The sequence below is a fragment of the Astyanax mexicanus genome, chromosome 2 (assembly GCF_023375975.1).
Source record: "Astyanax mexicanus isolate ESR-SI-001 chromosome 2, AstMex3_surface, whole genome shotgun sequence".
In the NCBI taxonomy this organism is placed as follows: domain Eukaryota; kingdom Metazoa; phylum Chordata; class Actinopteri; order Characiformes; family Acestrorhamphidae; genus Astyanax; species Astyanax mexicanus.
Window position 1 is genome coordinate 18,448,105 of NC_064409.1, and position 22,602 is coordinate 18,470,706.

The 22,602-nt window shown below is 38.0% G+C and overlaps 1 protein-coding gene across 3 annotated transcripts in view; it reads right to left on the reverse strand.

The window, feature by feature from the left end:
- The window catches only part of tbc1d22a (TBC1 domain family, member 22a), a 261,181-nt gene that overhangs the window by 178,496 nt on the left and 60,083 nt on the right, over window positions 1-22,602 (reverse strand). The window contains exons 6-9 of one of the 3 annotated variants that reach the window (XM_049473641.1): window positions 19,912-20,040; window positions 14,543-14,605; window positions 12,476-12,541; window positions 2,603-2,717 (exon numbers count right to left, since the gene is read on the reverse strand). In XM_049473641.1, coding sequence (XP_049329598.1) covers window positions 2,603-2,717; window positions 12,476-12,541; window positions 14,543-14,605; window positions 19,912-20,040 — 373 coding nt within the window. The remainder of the gene's footprint in view (window positions 1-2,602; window positions 2,718-12,475; window positions 12,542-14,542; window positions 14,606-19,911; window positions 20,041-22,602) is intronic. The other 2 variants (XM_049473643.1, XM_049473642.1) reach the window with 2 other exon arrangements.

Genomic DNA, 22,602 nt, shown 5'->3' on the forward strand with positions numbered 1-22,602 from the left:
TGGGTCAGTGGTTTAAGCATTGGGTTAGTAATGATCAAGGGGTTGTGGGTTTAATACCCAGGTCTAATGTTGGGATTTTGTGCAAATTACTGATCTGTCATTACAGAGGATAAATTTGTAAATGTGAACAAAGCACAAGAGCATTAAAATTTACCAGGTTCCACTGGATCAGTGGTTAAACCATTGGTTTAGTGGTGATCACAGGGTTGTGGGTTCAATATCCATGTCCAACATTGCACGTTTGAACCAGCTCGAAGAGTATTTAAAATCATTGGTTAACTTTGTGAAGTGGCTCAGTGATTAGAGCACTTAGCTGAAGGCTGAAGGGGACCCCTGACCACAGGGTTGCGGGTTCAATTCCCAAATCCACTTTAAACAAAGCCCTTAAAAAGTTAAAAGGGCCTAAACAGGCCTCACACAGGCCATCTTCTCACATTTGGTTCTGAAAAAGACCCTTCATATGTGCACATGTAAAAGTAACCAAAGAACACAACAAGACAAGAGCATCTTTCAACCAAAATCATAATTAGATGTCTCAGTTTCCAGCATGAAAGATGACAGAAAAGCTGTCCTGCGCAACTGAACATGGAAGAAAAACAACAACGGCGGGGAAAAACACCCCGAAAACAACAAACACATCAAAACCATCATGTAAGGTGTCACGGCAATGCTTTTTGAATGTGCTAGCCGGCCGGAGCTCTTTCAAGGCTCATCAGCAGCTGAAGGTTCGGGAGAAACAAAGCTTGGCGCTTCTTTGAGGATCAAACAGCGCCTGAGTCACAACAGAGAGGAGTCAAAAGCGACAGAAACATCTCGCTCTACGGCAATGAGATGCAAACGACTGGAGGCTGTAGAGTCTGGCCGCCCCTGCCCGCCCACCACCCGTGTACAAACCACTGGTTTCAGCGCATCAAGTCCAGCCTCCCTACACGAAGAGAGATAGGAGAGATCAAAGAGGTAGGCATTGTTTGTACACCTATACAATGTGTACTATCAATTAGCCGATTGCTTTCCTGGAATACGCATGCATATTATATTATATCAAGTGGCATCCTGTATGCAGTGCTGAGCCCTTGTATATGGTTAGCCATCAAGAGCTGGGCTTTATATGTATTGTGTCTGCAAGGTTGGTAGATATTACACAATCATTAATATTATTAAAATATCATGTTGCTCGGTCACTGTATGTATATTGGACATGGTGTTGCCTCCGGTAAAAAAAAAAAAAAAAAAAATGTTTGTGCAAAGAAGAAAAAGAGCATATTATCTTGCATTAGACTAACTTAGCTCAACTTAGCTTGGTGATGCATACTATTTTAAAAAACAATTGTGAGTAAAGTGCATTGTAACACCCCTAATTATTAGAAACAATCCCAATTGTGAATAACAAGTGAGATCACTTCAGTTTTCGAATCAGTTTCTCCGATTTTGATATTTATAGGTATATATTTGAGTAAAATGAACATTGTTGTTTTATTCTATAAACTACATACAACATTTCTCCCAAATTCCAAATAAATATATTGTCATTTAGAGAATTTATTTTAATTTTATTTTCATTTATTAAAAGTTTTCAGAAAAGTGTTCAGAAATCCATATTTGGAGGAATACCCCATTTTTCAAGCACCTTGGCATGTTTTCCTCCACCAGACTTACACACTGCTTTTGGATAACTTTATGCCACTCCTGGTGCAACAATTCAAGCTGTTCAGTTTGGTTTGATGGCTTGTGATTATCCATCTTCCTCTTGATTGTATTCCAGAAGTTTTCAATTTGTTAAAATCAAAGAAACTCATAATTTTTAAGTGGTTTCTTTTTTCAGAGCTGTATATATATTTTTTTATCAGAGTTTTTTAATTAAGAGCTCAGTATCCTGTGACACTGATGATGCCTTAAAGAAGAGCTCAAATAAACTGTTCACATTCAATCAGCAGAGCTAATAAGTTAAAATGGATTTGGATTGAATAGGAATGGACTGAGCATTTTTTTTATGAAGCAGAGGTTTAGAAATACTTATTATTAATTAATCAATACTTGCATTTATTCTAGCAGAAGCATATTTTTAGCCGACTCTAACTGTTCAGATAAATGGCCTTTAACCACATAAACATACAAGGTGCCCACATTTTGTTCTTCCTCTTGGCCTTTCACTGCTGTGTAGCAGTTTGTGAGCAATTCCTGTGAGGGTTTGAGGTTCAGAAAAGTCAGTCAGGACTCCTGTAGTTTGCTTGCATAATCTGAAAATGTGTGGTGGTGACTAAGCACGATTGGAGTAGAGAAAACAATAATCTTTTGAAAATAGTCATTATGTTTGGGTTCTCTCACATTTGGAACATTAGTTTGGATTTTACATGTCCTGCAGTGTAAGCCGGGCACTTCCTGCCAGTTTATTGAATCTCGGTATACAAAGTATTACTGACGTAAGGGACTGCAAACAATCCTGTATTAATTTTCAATAGCTTCACATGCCCAAACACGGGTTGTTTGAATCCCTCGCAGTTTGACGGCCCTAAACAAAGCAGATCAATGGACTCCATGAGAGTTTACGCAGCGGCTATGGGTCTTTTATGTGTCTGGGATTGTAAAAGGACTATCGACTCACCAATATACTCGAAGACATAAACAACGAAGAAGGGAGTGACAAGGTCGTTGATGCCCTGCACGTAGCCGCTGGCGGGATGCCGTATGGCCCAGATGAAGAGAATTCGCTCAAAGATCTGAAGAAGAAGAAGAAGAAGAACAAGGAGAAAAAGGAATTAAACCCTGGAAAAGCACTGAAAACTGCAATAGCAAAAAAACAGGAGATACACATACAGTTTACACTGTTTATACACACAAAGAGTAGACCCGTGCGATCGCTCAGTGTTACGTGACTCGAGCATCGCAAGGTCACTCGTTTGACTGCTTTTAATTAGACACAGAGAGAATCTCCTCAGTTAGCCGGCAATCAATTAAAAAAATCAATTAAGCTTTCAGGAGTAATTAGCATCACAACAGTCAATAGAGGAGACGGCGAGGGTGAGAAAATGACTGGAAAGAATGCCCACATGTTGCCATGTTGCCAAAGTGTTTGTGTGTTCAGAGATTAGTGACAAGATAGAAAAAGTTGCAAAGGAAGCAGGAAGGAATAGCAAACTTTGGTACCAAATCAAATCAGCTGTTTTTATTTTAATCAAAGTGAGGTTTGGTTTTAGCATTTCATCTTCAACTGTCAGCATATAAATACGCACATTTCCCTCCTCAATATCTGCGGGGAAATACTAGCATGTTAAGTACTGAAGAAATTGAATGCCTCTAATCTAAAGCGATTAAACCGATCCTCAATTCTAACACTCCAGTCATGCACCATTTCCAAAGGATAAAGAGATAAGACAGAACTATTCAAGGAAGTCACAAACATTATGATGAAACTGGCTCTCATCAGGATGACCCCAGGAAAGGAAGACCTATTTTAGGTTTTACTTTAGCAATCTATAAGCGAGCCATCAACCATTCACTACGCAGCCTGGTTAAAGGCATGTCAGTGAGTCTTTACTATCGTAACAATGGAAATGCACAGATCAAAACGTGTAAAAGGTTTGTACTAATTCCAGTAACTAATCGTGAGAATGTTTTGGCCGTAACGTAAAATATACCAATAACAAGTCACCTGCCATTAACTTTAATAGCCAGGTGTGCTCTGACCTTAGAGGATTGCTATTTTAATGCTGCAGCGCTTCTGAGCTTTGTAATGGTACGTAAGCATGTTATTTATGGGATCAGCAATGTTATTTTATTTAGTAATCTGTTCATTGTTGATGTAATAGTTGGTTGTGTGTGCACTGCTGTGAGTCCTTGTGTGTGCAACAAGTGGAGGGGTATGTACGTTGAGCGACTGCATTACCAAGACAGCAATGAAAGTCTGAAAGATGACTGTTGTCTGGGTTCTAGTAAGTCATTGGCGCACCTGTTTTCTCCACTGCCAAGATAGCAATACACCAGAAATTTACCTAAACACACCTCATTTCTAGAACACCACTCCCAATGAGCATTTTATTTCTGAGAACTACTTTTATGACTTATGTATGAATTCTACCAGTCAGGATGTAAGGTGTAGTAAAGCCACTCTGCTAAAGTACAGCGATATACAGGAGTTTCGGTTTAGTTCTCCAGCACCGAGGCTGGAGCAGTATTAGCATTAGCCGTTTACAGTGCTAACCGCCATCTCTTTTGCGGGAGTATATTGATAAGTATATCGGACTGTAGTCTGCGCGTTTACCATGTTAAAGCAAGCTACTTGACATAAATCGCTAGCTTATATCACCCTGGCTTACAGGAACACTCAGGGTTCCTCAGTGTTGCACCGACGGGTGGCATTTAGTAGAGCTAACTGCAGCTAGCTAACGCTAATGCTGCTGCACTCAGTCTTAGTGGAAATATAGAAAACTAAGCTTACTGTAAATAAACAGAAGTGATTTATTCACCCAAATAAACAGTTTTCAGGAGAGAAATCTTTGTAGATTAACATCCAGCACTCGATTAACATTAAAATATTTTTTTGTTTGTTTTTAAGAATTAAAGTTTTGTTTACTAGTTTAGCTTTACTGATCTTAGTCCCCCCCTCACCCCCTGCCACCACCCAGCGGCGAGAGCTGCTGAATTCAAAGGAAACCATGGCGACACCCTTTTTCCAGACGTTCATTGATAGTACGCCTTATAATCTGGTGTGCCTAATAGTGCAAAAATACAGTACATTAAAATAAACACTGTGGAACGATGAAGCCAAAAACATAACTCAACAGTCAATAGAGCAGAATGCAGGGATAAAAAAAAATGACTGTAAAGAATGCCCACATTACCAAACATTCGTGTGTTTAGAGATTAGTGACGAAGAAGTCTCAAAGGAAACAGGAAGCTATAGCAAACTTTGATACCAAGTCAGCTGTTTTTATCGTAATGAAAGCGAGGCACGTCATTAACATTTCATCTTCAGCTCCTAAGGCCACTCTCCCGCTGCTGGTAACAAGGACTTTTCCAGGACATTTTCCCTTTTCTTGCTAAGCAAACACCTCTATCTTCATTAAAGACAGCGCCGCTTTTTAATGTTTCACCTTGCTGTCAGCTCGCTCAAATTAAAGCCAGCTTGAAGTTCAACTTAAATCAGGTACAAAAGTGAGACGCCGGCTCTGCCTTTGACGTCTGACAGGCCCAACTGACGGCTGGCGCCTTTTGGGGCGTCATGTTCCTGTCAACACGCGAATAAACTCATCGCCTGCGCCGAGGCCCAAAACACCAGACATGCTCACTGTGCCTCGCGTGGCTCCACATCCTATTCTCCACCAATCCCAGTCCATCAACAGGAACGCCACGCTCACCTCCTCTGTCGCCTTTCATGTTCAAAGCTCCGTTTATCAAAGCTGGGGGGAGGAGGGATAAGGTGGGGATTGTTAATGCGAGGTGCTCCACGCGTTTGACGTCTCCTCCTCCATTCTCCTCCCTTACACTCGCTCTCTTTCTCTTCCGCTCAGCCTGACTCTTCTCCTTTATACCTCCATGCTGAGATTAAAGGGAGCACAGAATGTATGTGGATACCTTACTGTAAAAGCTTGCATGTCTATTTTTGTTGTTTAGAATTTAGAATTAGAAATTTTTATATAATTTGAATTTGAATCTGGTAGTTTCATGATGAATTGTCTTGAGGACGTATAATAAAAATCTTTTTACACTGATCTTAGATAAAATAAAATCCCTCTTCTGTAAGCTTTTAGAGACTATTCATAACATAAATGAGAAAAGAATAGCAATATAATTGATCTAATGTAAAAAAAAAAATAATAATAATAATATATGATGCATATTATGAGTTTAGTTCCTCCTGAAGTTTCTATGGTGAACATGACCGAAGGGGTTAAACATGTTTAAACTGGGATGGGGACACAGGGCTCAGTCTTCCTGTTTCTAAGATGCCAGAAGTGTGTTCCCCCTGAAGGACACTACTGGAGTGATGAGCCAGTTGGAGGTACTTGGTAGGGACACATGTGGTCCTCAGAAACAGGCCAAGAGTATGGGTGCCCAACCCAGGTTTTGGAGATCTACCACCTTATAAACATCTGCCCTTAAACATTATTATCTTATTCTTCATCTTGTTTCACACATTTAGAAATCATAATCTAAGTTTTGCTAAGGCAAATTTTCATACTTTATATACAGATTATTGTGTAAAGATGTTAGAAAATGCACAAATAACTCAATATTGTTTGGAAGTCTGGCCTAAAACAACGCCAAAATCATTTTTGATTTACATTTGTGGTTGCCTTAATTGCTACCACCGACTATTTACATATGTTACAACATTTTTTTCAATTTTCTTTTACTAAACTATTGAGAAAGAAAAAAAGACAAAAAAAAACATGAAACTATGGCAATATTGGCAATGTTGTAGACCAGTTTTTCTTTCTTTTTTTATCCCATTTTCTCATCAAATTACAAGCCTATTACCCAACCCACTCATTAGGACCCCCCCCATCACTAGTGATGCTCCAACACCAGGAGCGTGACTAACACGTCTCCTGCGATACATTTAGCACGATGCAGCATTGCCGAGTAGCATCATAGCGTGCACTTGGAGAAAAGTGCAGCGACTTGTGCTGATCGACATCACCCTTTGAAGTGATGTGAGGAGAAAGTGCCATCTACCCACCAAGAGAGAGCGAGGCCAATTGTGCTCTCTCATGGCTACGGTAGCTGATGGCAAGCTGCATGACCAGGATTCGAACCAGTGATCTCCCAATCATAGTTGCAGCACTTTAGACTACTGAACCACTCTGAGTCTTTTCGACCAGTTTTTTTTTTTTTATTATTTGTTCTAATTGGCCTGCAGGTTGAATATTGCTTTGAATTGATGAATTCGGTTGTATCAGTACTACCCACTACATACAGTGATTATCAGTTATCATCAGTTAATTATTCAAATCATTTAGTCACAAAAAGGAGGAGGAAATTAGACATTAAAGCAGGCAGCAGAAATCAATAACCAGCTGTAGTCTATTGAAGGAGGTGAGATTGAATACATTATCCATTTATTTGCTTAACATACTGGCTCATCTGTAGCAAAGGCCTCACTCATATGTGCTTGCTTTTCTCAGGAATTTTATATACTCTCATTAAGTGTTAAATAATAACAGTAAAGACTGAAGGGTAGCGTGGGGCTCAGAGTGATCCAGCGGGCTTTGCGCTGCCATAATGATCAGGAGATCGAATCCTGTTCAAATCCTGTTCGAATCCTGGTTATGTAGCTTGCCATCGGCTACCGGAGCCCTGAGAGAGAGCACAATTGACCTTGCTCTCTCTCTCTAGGTGGGTAGATTCCACTCTTTCCCCACATCACTCCAAACGGTGATGCCGATCAGCACGAGGCATCTGTGAGCTGATGTATTGAAACCGAGTCGCTGTGCTTTGCTCAGAGTGTGCTGTGATGCTACTCGACAATACTGCATCAGCAGCAGTTCAAAAAGAGGCAGTGGCTGACTTCAAATGTATCGGAGGATGCATGTGCTAGTCTTCACCCTCCTGGTTTTGGGGCATCACTAGTGATAGGGGGAGTCCTAATGAGTGGGTTGGGTAATTGGCCTTGCACATTGTGAAGAAAATGGAAAGAAAAAAAAAAATAGAAAAAGAAAGACTAAAGGCAAGCAAGGTGAGGATGTAAAGAGGACTAGCTCAGGACCACAACGAAACAAAAAAAAAACACACGTGTAACACACGAACACAGAGCACGACATCAGCACCTGCTGATCAAGGTCACATGGCCGAGGTCTAATGAGTGTCTTGAGATAAGAACCTGCCTTGCCCCTCATTAGCCAGCCTGCCGCCCGTACTAGAGTGACGTGTCGTGTTTGACACTAATGGAGAGGGTAAAAGGGTCGTCACGGTCAGAGCGCTCACCAGAGGGATGATCAGGTCTCTTTAACATGCTGGTGAGCGAGGAGGGAGCAGGCGCAGATGCGAGCATGCATTATTCAAACAATAGTTGGGCCAGAAATTCAATTTAAACAATTTTCCTCTTTACCCAAAAAGTAGCGGACAAGCAGAGACGTGCTTAGTGGGCAAAGTTTGCTTCATTAGTGATGCACTGGACAGGATACAACACTATACCAAACTAACTTCACACACTTGACTGCGTATGAGTATTATTAATAAAATACTTTTTTGCATGATTACTAATGCAGTATCTAATTTACATATAAAAACTGTTTTGGTCGGACTTTATTTTTACAAAGACAAATTAGGTGTATATTAAGATCTAAATGATGTGTTCCTAAATTTTTTATATTATTTATGAAATATTCTTTACAATATTACTTTTTAATTGGAGAACTATTAAGTGAAAATCACTAATGATTGAATTATTGGTAGAAAATGCACAATAACATTCATATATTTTGAACCTTATAAAGCTCCACTAGGTAGGATTGAGATTTTGTGCTCGTGGGCTCCCCCTACAGTTGTAGAGTGTAATAAATGTTTCAGGCCGAATAGTTTCTCTTTCTCATTTTCTGGCTTTCACAGACATATTTGGTCTCTTTCCAGCTTCTGCCAGAGTGTCTGTATGTTAGTTTGTAAAGAATGAACAAGTAGTCCTTATAGAACTGTTAGAACTAAAGGTCGGAAAGCAGGTCGCAGTTCTCACGAGCGTTGGTCGCGACCGCATCAGAAAACTTACAGATTTTGGTTTGAGCTGAGAGGAGCTCCGGCACAGACACGAGAGCACCGCTATTCCTCCTATTAAACCTCAATGCAGCGCTGCAGTGAGTTTCAAGCTATAATTTTACTTCTTTAAAAAGATCCAAAATCAAGAAAATCCGACCTAGTGCTGCTGTAAACATCAAAAACACTGATAAACTAACCCTTGCATGTAACTCCCAACTAAGATGAAGACTCATTTTTTTTCAACCAAATTAACCTGAATAAATATATACAGAAATTGTGTTTCTGATTAACTCATTAAATACGTATACAAAGCTTTTTATCCTCTAATTAGTAATCAGAGAAGAACGCCTCACTATAATATGTATAACTCTTTATACTGTATGAGTAACTTATTAGTCTTATAAACTCAATAAACTGTGTGATTTGCTCATTAATTCAACAAATAATCTAATAATTAAGGATTTTTATATGTCCAGAGTTCATACACTTTTTAGCCAATACATTTCCATGCCTTTGTGAAAAATTCATGTTGACGTGTGCTCTAGCCCAAGTCTTATTTCTTAGGTGTTTTTTTTTTTTTAAACTATAGCCTTTAAATCACTGTCACCGTGTTACTTGTTAATCTTTGGCAACATCCAATTACATCGCTCTGCTGCACATGCCTTTGTTATGATATTAATGACTTTTAAACAAGCATTAATAAAGCAGTACATGTGGTTTACACCACTTTGTGCTGTTTTGCTTCTATTCTAATAACAATAATAAGAAGTAAAAAAGAAGAAAAACAGAAGAAAATCTCTATATTTCCAAAGAGCAAACAGAAAATTTTATATTTACTTTCCATCTGCCAATCTGCCTATATATATATATATATATATATATATATATATATATATATATATATATATATATATATATATATATATATAGTGCCTATACATATATAGCAAATAAAAACCTCTGAAATAGGACTGGAAGGTTAATTAAACTCATTTTATTAATCAAATTCCTGTTTTAAAAATATATAAGAGCACTTCAGACTCAAACTTAAATCAGTTTCTCTCAGTAAAATGAACGTTGTTGTTTTATTCTATAAACTACGGACAACATTTCTCCCAAATTCCAAATCAAAATATTGTCATTTAGAGCATTTATTTGCAGAAAATGAGAAATGGCTGAAATAACAAAAAAAGATGCAGAGCTTTCAGGATTCAAATAATGCAAATAAATCAAATTCATAAATATAAAGTTTTAAGAGTTCAGAAATCAATATTTGGTGGAATAACCCTGGTTTTTAATCACAAATTTCATGCATCTTGGCATGTTCTCCTCCACCAGTCTTACACACTGCTTTTGGATAACTTTATGCCTGCACTCCTGGTGCAACAATTCAAGCAGTTCAGCTTGGTTTGATGGCTTGTGATCATCCATCTTCCTTTTGAATATATTTCAGAGGTTTTCAATTGGGCAAAATCAAGGAAAAACATAATTTTTAAGTGGTCTCTTATTTTTTTCCAAAGCTGTAAAATCTGCCAGAGTGAATCTCATTTGCTTCTTTTAATTTTCTTAATCTCATTTGCTTCTTTTAAAAACATGTAAAGAACTCTATTTGCAATGTGTTTAATATCAAATCTGCATTTAGGTTTGAAAGGGGCTGCTTACTAATGTATTACATGTAAAGGAAACAACAGCCTAAAAAAATCATTTCAAACAGTAAAAACCAAAAAAATCTAAATCAAAATCGAGAATCACTAATTTATTTGAAGAATATCGAGAATCTTTTTTTCTTTTTTTTCTTTTTTTTTTTAAACACAATATCACCCAGCCCTACTTTAAAACATTCTGACGATTTATTTCATTTAGTTTCTGTTTCAGCCTAAGATATTAATTGCAATGCATTTGTAATAAAAAACATTATTAATAATCATAATCATGTTTTTTTGTTTTTTTTTTGCTTTTTTCACTCTCAAATGAACTACGCCCACCTCTAACAGTTAGAGCACATTGTAAGGTGTCTCCAAGCTTCACGGTGATGATGCTGAAGTTAACCAAACGTCTGAAGGGCTTCTTAGTGTGACACACGTGAGAGGTGCTACCTCAGCTCGCTCCTTAGAAACACATCCCACGCAATAGCCTGAAATCTGTAAAGCCTCTATAATAAAATACGACTCGCCACAGTGAGACAGAGGAGTGTGTGTGTGGTTGTGAATGAGAGAGAGTGCACACGTTTTGGTATCCTTTTAAGGACCAGGTGTCCTCATAAGAATAGCAGTATGCCATATTCTTATGTTTTTGAGGACATTTTGGTGGCCAAAGCCATCTCTGAGGATCTTGTTTTATCTTATACCAAAAAAAAAAAGCTACTTTAACCCCTTTGATGCGACAATATATGCACAACCCCTCTATATGCACAACACAGGTCACAAATGACCCGCATTTATTGTTATTTCATCTTTTGAAATCAATTAATTTTATGATTGAATATTATTTACTTATATACTTTATCAAAGAAATATACAGGGGTTGGACAATGAAACTGAAACATCTGGATTTAGACCACAATCATTTATTGTCCCGACGAACAGTTCTAGTGGAAACATTAGAGTTGAGGTGCACATTTAATTCTGCCGTGATTGGGCAGCCGTGGTTTTATGTTTTTTGGATACAATCCGGGTTAGCACACGAACATCCCTTTCAGACAGCTTCCTCTTACATCGTCCACAGTTAATCCTGTTGGATGTGGTTCGTCCTACTTGGTGGTATGCTGACATTACCCTGGATTCCGTGGCTCTTGATGCATCACTAAGACTCGCTGTCTTGGTCACAGATGCACCAGCAAGACGTGCACCAACAATTTGTCCTCTTTTGAACTCTGGTGTGTCACCCATAATGTTGTGTGTATTGCAATATTTTGAGTAAAACTGTGCTCTTACCCTGCTAATTGAACCTTTACACTCTGATCTTACTGGTGCAATGTGCGATTAATGAAGATTGGCCACTAGGCTGCTCCAATTTAGCCATGAAACCTTCCAAACTAAAATGACAGGTGTTTCAGTTTCATTGTCCAACACCTGTATGTTATATCACTATATCGAATTTACACACATGGGTCAAAAATGAACCACATTCATTTGTTTATGTTAAATCATCTATGGCAGTGTTTTTTTTTTTTTTTTTACACACAAATCTTTGTTATGAAGAAGCAGCTTTTGTATTTCTACGGCAAGTTTACACACACACGGGTCAGACAAACCCACATTTATTAACCATTAGAGGGGTAGTGATACAAAAAAAAGGTTTTTATTTAAAAAGTAAGAAAGTAAAAAATAAAATAAGGATGTATGATGATCAAAAACAAGTGAATTGAGGAACACTTCAAAAACTGAATGAGTGAATTAATTTATTGCAAAGCTATAGAAAATTAAAACTCAGCCGGGTCATTTTTGACCCATGTTGCGCATCAAAGGGTTCATTTAAACTAAATCTATAAAAGACAAATTATTTATTACAGTCACTGGGGTTCAGGTTAGGGTTAAGAGTAAGATACATAAGCTATAGTCATTTTTATGTGTATATTATATGCAAGATCCTCAAAAGAATAGCAAAACCAACATTTGCCTGTGTGTGTGTGCAACTGTGTGAAAGTGGCCTATGGAAATGTGTTGGAATTGGCATGTGGTGAGTTTGTGGGGTGTGTGTGTGTGTGTGTGTGTGTGTGTGTGTGTGGGCCAAGAACACGGCGGAGGAAGCTTGAAGGTCAGTGGAGTGAATGGTGTGGACGGCTCACCTCTTGCACAGAAGCTTGTTGAAAGAGAGGAATAAGAGGATTAGTTCTCGGTATGTCAATGTGAATCTGCAGGGAGAAGAACACAAAAAAAGACACAGGAGCACAAGCAGGTTAGGACGGATTCGGAACAGCCATTAAAAAGAAAGAGAGAGAGAGAGAGAGAGAGAGAGAGAGGGCTTGGAATCTGTCCAGAAACAGCGAGCTCCACACACTGTTCTGTTCTCAACTGAAGAAGGTGCAAAGTGGCTTTAGCAATTCTGCTCCACAGCTCAGAGGAAAAGTGCATAAATACTGAACCTGAGAGTGACCTTAGCCAAAAACATACAAAAACAAAAAACAGAAAATACTTTCCATTATTGAAAAACTGAAAGAACTGAACCAAAGGGAAAAACCTGTCTTGTTGATATTAAGGCTGCAACGGTTGATCGGAATAATCGACAACGTTGAGAAAAAAAAATTTATAAACAAGTAGGAAAAAAAAGTGAGAGTGAGAGAGTGACAAATTCTGAGCATCCTGATTGGCCTCTCTTCATGTGTAGTTGGCCAATGAGGTTTCAGTGTGGGTGGGACTTGCTGCACTTGTGAGAGAGAGAGAGAGAGAGAGAGAGAGAGAGGTAGACAGGGTTTATACACGTTTTAACCATGATAAGTTCCATTATATTTTCATGACTTTTCCATGTCTTCAAGGCAAATTTTCAAGACCATACGATTTTTAAAACATCAGTGTAGACATGGACAGTAAAACCAAAAATCAACTAAAACTGTAATTAAAATTAATTATAGTAGGTCTAAAATGAATCTGGTTAAAAAAATTGAAACACAATCTTTAACAATAAAATGCGTGTCAGATCCTGAGAGCTCCATTGTTTAGGGCTAAATTACTGAATTGAGCTCACGTATTTTGTTAGCTCAAAATAGATTTGTAGAACATATTTTTAGAGTACATTTTCCTGGAGTACTTAGTTAAGCAGTTCTTATTACAATATGGATCAGAACATTACTCAAATATGGCTATTCACTGTAGGGCTGCAACTAATGACTATTTTAGTAGTCGACTAATCTGACGTTTATTTTTTTTCGATTAGTCAATAGTTGCCATGCCCTCTATTTGTACTTCCTACTAGTGAGGCTTGCGACACAACGCATCTTTTACTGCACACTGACTGTTAAACTCTCTCTCTTTCTCACTCGCTTTTTCTCTATGTCTCTCGCTCCATCACACTTTAACGACACGCCAACAATTAAATGGCACATTGACCACGTTTATAGGCGTCGTTGACGAATACGCCGACTAAATGTTGCAGCCCTAATTTCAACAACTCTACCTCTTCACAACTTTACAATTAATGCTCTCAAACACATTAAGAGCCAAGAAATTCAAGTAATGAACTCTTGACAAGTTCAGCACAGCTGTTAACTGAAAGCCATTCCAGGTGACTCTAATTCATAAAGCTGACTGAGAAAATCCAGCCAAGATGTCATCTAGGCAAGAGGTGCTACTTTAAAAAAATCTAAAATATAAAACATATTCTGGTTTACCTCTTGTTTTGTTACAGATGTTTTTTTTTTTAAGTTTGTATGACCATAAAAATGTAGAAAAATACATACAATGCAGAAAATTTTTAAATAAGAAAAAAAACACTGAATTGAAGATGTGTCTTAACTTTTGACCGTTGCTGTAATTCATGCAATAGTGAAAAAAGTGTCATGTCTCAGAATGAAACACTGAAAGAGCACCACAGCATATGATTTCTTTATATTGAAGACTTTAAGGTAAAGCATGCTAACAAGATTTCATAGAATTTAGATTTTGTATTAAGTATTGCTCTAATTAGCCGCTAACTCTTCTTCAGTGTGTGAACAGACAGCAGAGGCATTGTTTCCTTCAGTTCCAGCCTCCAGAGACTCAGAGTCAGCCACCAGATTAGACAGACAGACAGACAGGTAGACAGGGAGAGAGAGAGAGACAGACAGATGGCACTGAGCAGATGATGACTGAGTGACATGCTGCTGGCTGACAAGCAGAGGGGCCGGAGGTCAGAGCCTCCTCTCCTCCCGGCCTCTTACCTCGGTCACTTTGGGCTGGAGCACTAAATGCTCCGGACTCATCCGCGGAATATCTATTTGAATCTGATGCAGAGAGAGAAACACACACCACATACATATATATATGTATATAAACTCAAATACACACTGATATATGAGCTCTAATCTCTGAGTGAGTGAAAGACAGAGAGCAAGATGGAGAGGATGATGGGAGAGGATGTTCAAACACAAACACACACATATATACAGTACACACACACACACACACACACACACACACTCAATGGCATTTCACTATTAACCAACATCAAAATCACCTGCAATAGAAGATGATTAGTTAACATGTTCAGGATATTTTGTAAAAAAAAAAACATGCATTTAAATGTACATTTTCTTCCAAACTTCAAACATTCAGGACAGACTATGTACAGAATATGGGACACCTTTATTACTTCATTACTATGGCTAATGCTACCTAGGTGTAGGTTCTGTGGTGAGATCTTGTGGTCTGATTTTTGGCTACACTTGCTATGGCAGTCTGACGGTCTACGAAGGCAGTTATTTTTTATGTATTATTAATTTTAAACGCATATCTTTATTCATTTTAGACTTGGCACTTCATTTATTTATATATTCAACAATGTCTTTTATGTGAACAACATTCCTCTATCCCCCAACCTTAAACATGGAGCCATCAGTTACAAAAAAAAAACAAAGAAAATTATACTTAAAAGTGATGTTAAATAAAATAAAATAAATTATTATATAATACTAATCATTAAAAACAGTATGTACATAAATTCTACATGTTATAGGACAAAAGTAGATGTAAATAATGAATTGAACAAAAACAACATCAAGGTAAGTCACATTCTTATTTGGTAGATATTAGATTCAAGTAGTTACAAGATCTTGATTTTAGAATTATAATAAATGAAGCAAAGATTTTTTTGTTTAATTGTATATAATATGTATTATAAGTCTTACAGTTGCTATGCAGGAGGAAAGCTCATTAACCCACATATTTAAAAAAGGAACTAAATTTTTTCTTTGTCTGGCAATAAGACGCATGTACCGTTTCATGTACCGTGCTTTTCGCACTATAAGGAGCACTTAAAATCCTTTAATTTATCCTAAAATCATCAGTGCGCCTTATAATCCGCTGCGCCTCATGTATGAATTTTACCTGTCAGGTTATAAGGAGCAGTAAAGCCACTCTGCTGAAGTACAGCGTTAAACAGGAGTTTCAGTGAAGCAGTAATTAGCTGCTAACCGCTCTAAGGACTAGCTCTTTTGCCGCTCGGAGCTCTTTTGCCGCTGAGGAGTATTGGCCTGTAGCCTGATGCTAACCCCGGCTAGCACTGCTGAAGCAGCCTTAGCATTAGCTGCTAAGCGCTAGCTCTTTCGCTGTTCAGAGGTGAGTATATCAGACTGTAGTTTGCATGTTTACCGTGTTAACACAAGCTACGTGGGACAAACTGCTATCTGATAGTGCCCTGGCTTACCGGAACACTGAGGGTTCCTCAGTGTAGAGCTATTAGGCAGTATTTGCTGGCACTAACCACAGCTAGCCGCTAATGCGAATGCTTCTGCACTCAGCCTTAGTGGAAATCTCGAAATCTAAGGTTGCTGTAAATAAACAGAAGCACTTTACCCAAATAAAGTTTTCAGGAGAGAAATCGGTGTAGATTAACATCCAGCGCTCGTTTGACTTTATTATTATTTTTTTAAAGATTACAGTTTTGTTTACTTCGCTTAGCTTTACTTAACTTAGTTAACCCCACCCCCATTAACACAGCAGCAATACCTGCTGAATTAGAAGGAAAACATGGTGACACCCCTGTTCCTTACTAGTGTTGCGTAATGCACCCTATAATCTGGCGTGCCTTATAGTGCGAACATACAGCACACAGTCCTTTTCCACCAATGTGAAACAACTACCATTCTGGTTCAAAAAGCTAATTTTGAAATGGTTTGCCTGGTTTCCACCAACAAAAGTAGGTTCTGGGACCAGAAAGCTACGGTGATCTTTAGCGCAAACCGAGACCGCTTCCGTTCATGCCACTGTGCAACGATCTTTGTTGATGCTGTATGATGTGATGTTCCACTAAAACTGGTGGAAGCGTGGGCTGGTTCGCTAAAACTCCCACATTTTTAAACAACTGTTGTATTTAATTAGCATTTTTAATAATATATCACTACTTACATACATTCATTTTGTAACACGATTAATGTGAAGTATCATGAAAATTTGTTTCAGTATCGTGATACAATATTTTTATCATATCGCCCAATTCTACCTCATTGTCCTCAACTTTTCCACTTAAAAGGACTTTTAAAACCTTCCTCTACTCTTCTCTAAGAAAGTAAGACTCCCTGCTGATTAAAATGAAGGCTTGGTTGTATAACTTCAACACTTTTCACAGTGAAACCTTCACACTTCTCACACTGATCAACCTTCATCTGCTCCTAAAAACAACCGTAGCCCAACTTTACACACATTTTCTTATGGATATTTGTGTTTTCTCTGAATTTCTGAGCAAATCAGTGAAGGCTTTTCTCTGAACCTTTATCATCTGAGGTGTCTCTCATTGTAGGAAGTGTCAGCCGCGTAGCTCTACCATGCTGACACCTGCGCCAATGTGGCGAGGAGCGAGGGTGCCTGCCATCGCTCCCGCTCAGCGAGAGAGCAGCTAATTGCCCTCTCCCAGCAGTAGGCCTTGCCCCTGCAATGCAGAAGCAGAGCGTTCGCTGAGAGCAGCCAGCGAGGGGCCGTATCCCTGCAGGCTTTTCTGTTCCGCTGCCGGTGACAACTACTTTAATAAAAAGCAATGTTCACCAGAAGTTCACAGCGCCCACAAACTTTCCCTAAAATTACTCTACTTTCCCTTTTATTTCAGGACAGAGGCGAGGAGGACTCTGAGCTGTAGCAATTCCACACTCTCCCACAGCACAGAGAGGCTTACTGACATTCTCCATGCGGCCGGACCCTCAGGGCTGAACGGTATCTTTTTTTTATATATATATATATATATATATATATATATATATATATAGCTCTGAAAAAAGACCACTTCAGTTTCTGAATTAGTTTCTATGATTTTGCTATTTATAGGCTCATGTCATGAGTAAAATAAACATTGCTATATGTATAATTTTGGTCATTTATTTGGAAAAAATGAGAAATGGCTGAAATAACAAAAAAGATGCAGAGCTTAAAGACCTCAAATAATGCAAAGAAAACAAGTTTATATTTATAAAGATTTAAGAGTTCAGAAATCAATATTTGGTGGAATAACCCCGGTTTTTAATCCCAGTTTTCATGCATCTTGGCATCATGTTCTCCTCCACCAGTCTTACATGCTACTTTTGAATAACTTTATGCCACTCTTGGTACAAAAAAATTTAAGCAGTTTAGCGTGGTTTGATGGCTTGTGATCATCCTCTTGATTATATTTCAGAGGTTTTCAATTTGGTAAAATCAAAGAAACTTAAATAATAATTTTAAAGTGGTCTCTTTTTTCCAGATCAGTATATTTTAGTGATATATATATTATAAGTATCCAGCACGACATTGTACAGTCCTGCTGGGATATAAACACCGTTTTCCCTCCATTAACTGCAGCAGTGGGAAGGCAGAACGGCGTGTGAGTGTGGAGCTATACTGCTCTTTCTCCCGCACTGAGGAGGTGTGTGTGGGAGCGAGCGGGGGGACGCGGACCCTTGCTGAGCCTGTGGAGCTGATATGGATCTGCTGTGCTCTCCTACTGTCAGCAAAAAGGGGGGCTTCAAGTTCACTGTGAAAGCCCATGATTTTCTGGGGAAGGAGGTGGAGAGCACCTCAAACTTTTTTATAGAGAGAGAGAGAGAGAGAGAGAGTGTGTGTGTGTGTGTGTGTGTGTGTGTGTGTGTGTGTGTGTTTGTGTGTGTGTGTGTGTGTGTTTGTGTGTGTGTGTGTTCGAGACAGAGAGACAAAGTGACAGAAAACATTACTTGTCACACAGTGAATGAATGGACTCTTGGTACAAACACACGCACACACACACACACACACACACACACACACACACACACACACACACAGAGTCTGAAAGTACAGTATATTTAAGGTAGAATCATTTCTACATTTCTATTTTATAGACAAAATTAACTTTTTATGACGCTAAAGCTAAACAACTGAAAAAGCCTCTGCTTACAAATTCAGTAAATATCTATATTTTTTTATAGAGCTAAAAGTGATTCTTTTAAGGAAATGCTAAATTAAAACAAAGCAAAAAAAAAAACTAAAACAAAAATTCTTAATAATGGTTTTACTATTGCACAGATCATAAAAAAAATTATTTTATATTTAGTAATTTTATTTCACACAAAGATGTTTTTATATAGTTAAAAAAGTTTTTTGTTTTTTTTATCGTACCAAACTGGTCCTTTGATGGCAGTTACAAAAAAGGCTCATTGTACTCTTTGTAGCACCTAAATTGTGTTAAAAAATTGTGGTTAAAAAAAACCTTTAGATATACATTTGTTTTATTTGCAAATGACAATTTTTTAAATCTCTGGAATAATGAGCTATAAAACCTTTATACTTCTAAATGCTAAATGCTTGTTATATTTAAATCATAAAATATGAAATAACATTTACCTTTATAAAACATAAAACATGTACAGTATGTCCTTTTTACACTCTGACTAGACATTGGAATGTTGGGTTTTAATAAAATGTTTATGATAATAACCTAAGATCAACCAAACTAAAAAATTTAGATCAAAAACAAAAATGTGGCTAAAGTTTGAACAATAAATAGCAAAGAAAGCAAAGGTTTTGTGGGTCTGCAGCCACTGCTTTAAAAATACTAAAATATTAGAGAAACTATGGCAATATGACTTACAATAAGTAAGTCAATGTTCAGCATAAATATTTTTTTTTATTAGTCATTTTACTTATTCTGTTTTTTTTTTATTCTTTTTTTTTAATTGTTCTTAAACAATTATTCTTTTACATGTTTTTAATTTGACTTATCTTTGTTTTAATGACTTGTCTTTGCATTTTCTAATTTGTAAAGCACTTTGAATGACCATGAAAGGTGCTATATAAATAAACTTGCCTTGCCTTGTTCTAATGAAGACTGAAAATGCTTTTTTATTTGCCGTTTTTGAACAAATAATTTTGGTTGCCAAATATTCAGTGCATCTCTAACCATAGCAGCATTTTAATGCATTTTAGTAAAACCCTATAAACTAAAGGGGGTAATTTCTGTCTTCAAAAGGGCTGGGATTTAGTTTTTAAAGCACAGGTCACGTTCTGCAGTGTAAATGAGTAGTGGTGGGAGTGCGTGTGGTGTGTGTGTGTGTGTGTGTGGGGGGGGGGGGGGGTGGGGGGATTGTGTTACCTGTCTGTAGGTGTCCTGGTGATGCTCGTCATTGCGGGAGTCGTAGTATTGCTCTATGAAGCCGAAGTACTCCTGCCTCTTTCTCTGCAACGTGCTGGCTCTGCGCTCTGCGTTGGCAGGCAGGTAGCCCTGAGAATCACCACACAACACACACACACAACACACACACACAACACACACACACAACACACACACACACACACACAGTTACAGAAGGGCAGCTGAGACGCCTTTCCTAATCAATCCGATATCGAACCACATTAGCCTCTGAAATTTCTGCTGCCTGTGCACTGCACCCGTAACTCCAGTAAGGTCACCCCTCCCGGTCCCACCGCACCGAGACATGTTACACTGGAGCACAGCAGCCAGTTATACACTGTACTCGGCCCCGGGTCAACCGGGCTTTTACAGAGCCGCAGTAAAGCAGTGGTGAGCTGCAGCGGTCTAACCGCCGCTGTGTCCTTCAGTTTAACAGCGTGAGCGGACTCAACAGCACAAAAACACGCTTCAAAAATAACCCACAATGAAAACCACACTTCACCTCCAGCAGCGCCTGAAAAAAGAGCCCTTCCATTATTTTTATTATACCATAAAAATAAAAAGAATAAATGAGAGAGAGAAAACAAGTACAGAAATATAGAGAAATATATAGCAAAAATACGAAAACAGAGACTTTTAATTTCAATCATTTCAAATGAACAAATAATAAAAAAAAAAAATCCTGAGGAATGGTCAGTACTCAGCAAGACTCGTTTTTTTCACAGCATGTTAAGGCATGTACTAATTCTCTTAATTCATCATGAGAGTATTTTGAGCGCAACGGAAAATAAACCAATCACAGTGTCACTTGCCTTTTTTTTAAAGCCAGGTGCGCATTGAATTTAGCGCTTTCGTATCTTAACAGTGCAGCGCTTTTGCGCATCTCGGTAGAGGATATTGAGCTGCTCATTCATGCTGAGAAGGCATACCAGTAGGTAATTTACAGGAACAGCAATTAGGGGTGGTCAATATGGCTCTAAAATAATATCACGATATTTTATGGTATTTTGACGATAACGATTTTTTTTGCATGCAATATGATATGGCTGAGATATTAAAAATTATTATTTTATCAGATTTGTAACAGAAGTCAATAATCCAGAATGTCATTATACTAGTAATGCACTCCAAATATCTCCATATATTCAGATTAAAGTAAAATGAATTATACTGGACAGATATAATCTGTCTCTAGTAGATATTTAATAGGAAATGAGAACAGTGTTTTTTTTTTCTTTTGCTAAAAACGGCAAAAAAGTAGCACGCTAATGTGATAATTAGGGGTGGGTGATATTTCATGATATTTCAGGGTATAATATCATTCACGATATTAGAATTTTTTTGGCAACATTATCACGTACGATACGATAAGGCACACCCCTAACAGCAATTTTATTTCATTTTTTATTCTGTTTACTGTTAATGTAAAAGCTGGATTTCCACGCTGCAGCACGTCCGTGTGTGTGTAAGGAGCGGGAGTGTATGTGCGCAGCTACGATAGGTATGGACTGAAAAATATTGACTGTTGTCAGGGTTTCAATCAGTCAGTGGCGCACATGTTTTCTGCCACAAAGATAAAAACACACCAGAAATGTATCTAAACAAATCTCAGTTCCAGACCTCCACACCCATCAGTGACGCTATTTTAACATTGCTGGTGCAAGGCATAAAAAAAAGCATCACAGCGCACCTTGTGTAGGGTGTACAATAGAGCCTTTGGTCTTTGCATTGTATAAAAATGATCTAAGATACATTTAAGCCATGTTAATGTAGTGTAAACAAATCTATCTTTCCAAGACTCATTCAACAACCAAAACTCCCCCAGTAAAATCAAAACCCCTCCCCATGCAGCACATCATTGCCAAATTTAGTCTAAACAGTGTTTTTTTTTGTTTGTTTTTTATTAGCAAGGCCTGATAAAGTTGTACTATAAAACTAGACAAAACAAAACATTAATCTTGTTTAAAATGTGAAATATGTGAAAAAATACTGAGATAAGAGTGTCTGTTACTATTTTGTGCATTTTACTGACTCTGTGATCTCCGTAAACGTAAATAATGGAGCAAAATGATTTTTAGGCAGAAGCTGTAACCGAAAAAAATACAACTACAAGCTATTCACCATTGCATAACTAAATAGCCTAAGCTACTGAAGAGGACTAAATACTAATAGTCACATAAGTTAACAACCAATATTGTTCATTGTAGGTTTATCATGTTTATTTGATTAGTGCCACCAAGTGGAGTAATGAAGCTGTAAAATTAGGGGCGGGTCTCAGGTTGTTAGGTGTTTACAGCGCCTATTTTTTTTAAATAAACAAAAATAACAGTATTTGACGACACATACAGATAAGATGTGATGGAAACAATACAATATATCACTGTATTGCTATATTGTCCCACCCCTATTTCTCAGTCACACAAACTTCCTGTTCACACAGACAATTCTAGCCAGAGACCGCTGTCCACTGGTATGTCCCAACATTATGGGTGACATACCAGAGTTCAAAAGAGGACAAATTGTTGGTGCACGTCTTGCTGGCACATCTGTGACAAAGACAGCAAGTCTTTGTGATGTATCAAGAGCCACGGTATCCAGGGTAATGTCAGCATACCACCAAGAAGGACCAACCACATCCAACAGGATTAACTG